This window comes from Glossina fuscipes, unplaced genomic scaffold (genome assembly GCF_014805625.2).
Source record: "Glossina fuscipes isolate IAEA_lab_2018 unplaced genomic scaffold, Yale_Gfus_2 60433, whole genome shotgun sequence".
In the NCBI taxonomy this organism is placed as follows: Eukaryota; Metazoa; Arthropoda; class Insecta; order Diptera; family Glossinidae; genus Glossina; species Glossina fuscipes.
In genome coordinates, this window is record NW_024002819.1 from 1 (window position 1) to 3,503 (window position 3,503).

General features: G+C 29.8%; 1 protein-coding gene across 1 annotated transcript; it reads left to right on the forward strand.

The window, feature by feature from the left end:
- Window positions 1-69: 69 nt before the first annotated feature.
- On the forward strand, window positions 70-1,439 carry LOC119643352. The gene has a single exon (XM_038042701.1). It carries the CDS (start codon window positions 280-282, stop codon window positions 1,378-1,380), a length of 1,101 nt encoding a protein of 366 aa, XP_037898629.1. The 5' UTR covers window positions 70-279; the 3' UTR covers window positions 1,381-1,439.
- Window positions 1,440-3,503: the final 2,064 nt, after the last annotated feature.

Sequence of the window (3,503 nt, forward strand, 5' to 3'; positions counted from 1 at the left end):
AAACAAACAAACAAACAATCTTTTCATCTGCAACAAAAATATGATCATCATCATCAACATCATCATCATACTTGGATCAATCATCAATAACATAACAACAATTACAACATTAACATCTCAAAAAAACCAACCTGCTTACTACCTTACCAACCCTGCTATTTCTGTTCACCCACTCTTCCATATAACTCATTTATATATATATATATATATGCATATGTATGTGTGTTCATCCATTTCTTTACAAATCCAAAAGTTTTGAATTATAGTGCATCGAATCCTATGTCAATAGAGGATAATAAAGTTCTCGGTCTCGCGGAACCATATAAAATTTCTTCGCCTGAGCGAATGGACAGAAAGCCTATGGCGTCTGCCAATGGTACATTAGGGTTAGGACCTCGTTTTTCTTGTGGCATTTGCGGTAAAAGCTATCTACGCAAACGTCATTTACAGCGACATTCGCGCGATGAATGCATTGGCATACCGCCCCGTTTCAATTGCGAATTATGCCCTTCCCGTTTTCGCCGCAAATATCATATGGTACGGCATTTAGTATCTAAACATGGTGTACCGCAAAATATCGCTCAACAAACTACGGGTAATAGAAGTAATCAATTATCCAGAACTAGTAGGTCCGGTAATAGTAGAGGTGGTGGAGGAGGGGTAAAAGGAGGCAGAGGAGGAGGAGGAGGAGGAGGAGGGCAACACGAACAAATAGTGGGAGAAAATACAACGAAAATACTTAATAAAATTAAAACAGAAAGTTTATGTGAAAATGTGGATCCCGTAAATAACGGCTGTGACGATGGTTATGATTTACCTGAGAATCTCAGTATACGTAAGGATAAGAACTGTGTGAAATTTCCAATTTATGTTCCCAATCAAATCAATTTAGCAACAGGCTGTGGTAATAGCGGTGGCGAATGCGCCAGCGATGGTAATGCCAGCAATGAAACGGGAAATACACCTGAACCTCCAATTACTCATTTAGGATCTATGCCTACTTATGGCTTATCGGGCGCTATAACCGCCATATCAGCGGCAGCAAATCAAGTTGAAGAGAATGATGCCAAAATGTTACTGGAAGCAGCAGCAGTAGCTGTGCAAGCAGCTTCTAGCTCATCGGCAGCGTCTGCTGCAATGGACGCGCCTGGGCCTAGCAGTGAAAATATTGATGGCAGAAATAGTTCAACTTCTTTGACGATGCCTGTCAGTATAAACAATATAAAAAGCGAGAATAGTGAAAGTTTTCCGGTTAATAAATCTTCACTGACTACGCTGGAAGAAGAATGGAAGATGAAGCTTAGCTTACAAATCATATCGAATTCAATTCTAAAAGATAGACTTATGAACTCAATGCCATTTGCTTATCAAAATAATTAAGTTAAATTTAACCAAAATGAAAGTAAAAACATATATATTGTTTTTATTTGTTTCTACGTAAAAGAATTATTTTAACATTTTATTTTAAATTTTAAATTATTTTTATCGGCATCCATATTTTTTTTTTTTCAATTTTTGTAATTTTTGCATGCACCAAATAATTATGAAAGCCGTTAAGAAGAAACTTTTATTATTATCCGTCGGCGATCAATTTAAAACAAAAGTTATAAAAGTGACAAAATTGTTATTTCACAGATCGCGAGACAATTTTTTGCTACATTTTGAAAACTTAGTTACAACTTTCACTTCCCCTTAAGTTTTTCTAACGACAATGAGGAGTTAGACTTTTCAAATCCCTCTTTACCTTGCAGGACTTGTTTATGTCGGATACAAATCCACGAGAACTTGCAGCTTTTTTTTTACTGAAGAGAAATGTTTTGTAGACTGATCACTCCCTATGGGTATTACCAATGACAATGAGCTAAGCTTCTCAATTCCCCCTTTATCTTACAGAATGTGTTTATGCTGAATACAAATCCAAGAGAGTCCGTAACTTTTTTTTTAGTGAAGATAAGCGTGTTGTAGACCGATCATGGAAGAAATGTGTTTTGTGGACTGATCGCTCTCTATGGATATTTCTAATGACAATGAGTGAGGTTTCTCAATTTTCTCTTTACCTTACAGAATACTCAAAACAAATCCCACAGAGTTCTTCCGCTGAGTAATGATTTTTAAAATTGGAAATCTTCTAAAATTATTAATTGAATGAAAGATTTAGATGAGGAGCAATAATAAAAAGATTTCACTTTCATATGGTACTGGAAAACATGTTAACGGAAAATAATGGTGAACGGACGAACAGATAAAAAAAGTAATTATTGCACATATACGAAAAAAGACCAATTTCATAATCTCGCAAAAGAAAACTAACGGAGGGTTGAAGCCATTATTTCAGAAAAAATCTATACACTTTTTAAACTCAAAATATTGTGTAATTTTTTAACACAACTTTACTTTAACAAAATCTTAGAGCTTATTATTTTACATTTAATTTTTTTTTATGCCAATGATTCATTTTTTTTTTTTTCTTAGAAATTATTATTAGTTTTAAGTTTAATTTTTTCATACTAAACCAAATTTTTATCCCAAAAATTTTTTTTTTAAATTAATATAACTTAATAGAATCTACCAAAATCTTAAACTAAAAGAAGATCTCGTGAACTAAAAAACATTCCTTAGATTAAAAAAAAAAAAAAATTTATATATATATATATGTATATATATATAAATATAAAAAAGGCATATCTTTTAAACAAAGAAGAAACCAAATATAAAAAAATTTTTTTTTTGTAGTTAGAATTAAGATGAACAAATAAAATATGACATTCCAATACTCAGAAATTTTAAAAATAATGAAAAATACTCAAAAGAATTTAATATTTGCTTAGAAGCTAAAAAGAAATAAATTTAAGGTTTTTTTTTCTTTAAACTTTTTGATTAAATGCAACAATATAAAAAAAAAAGACTTTCCAGCTCGAAATTAAGAATTGTTTTTAAGCTTTTATTAAATACAACAATGTCAAAAAAAGACTTTTTTGTTCGAAATAAATGTAAGTTTTTTTTTTTGTTTTCAATATTTCATTTTTTTTAATTTTATTAAATGCAACATTATAATAAAGACTTATTCTGAAATTTTTTTTATTCAGGTAATATTAAATTTTAGTAAGCAAATATGTATATTTAATAAATTTTTGGCATATGTTTTGTTTATTAAATTAACACTTGAAAAGTAAAATTTTGAGAAAAGAAAAAAAAAAAAACGACAGAAACAAAATTTTATAACAATGTTTTCTTTACTCATATATCTTAAATATATTTAAAATACTTGCCATATATATATGTATACGTATGTATCTATGTTTAATACATTTAAATGTATTTTCGTGTTTGTTTGAGGAAAATCGATAAAAACATCAACATTTTTTTTTTAAACTAAATAAAAACTTGTGCACTTTGGTATGAAACGTAATTGTATCAGCATAACAAAGAACTTATTGTGTTTTCATATGAAATTTTGTTGTTTTTTACTTCTTTCTTTTTTTTTTTGTTTTTTTTTTTTTTCA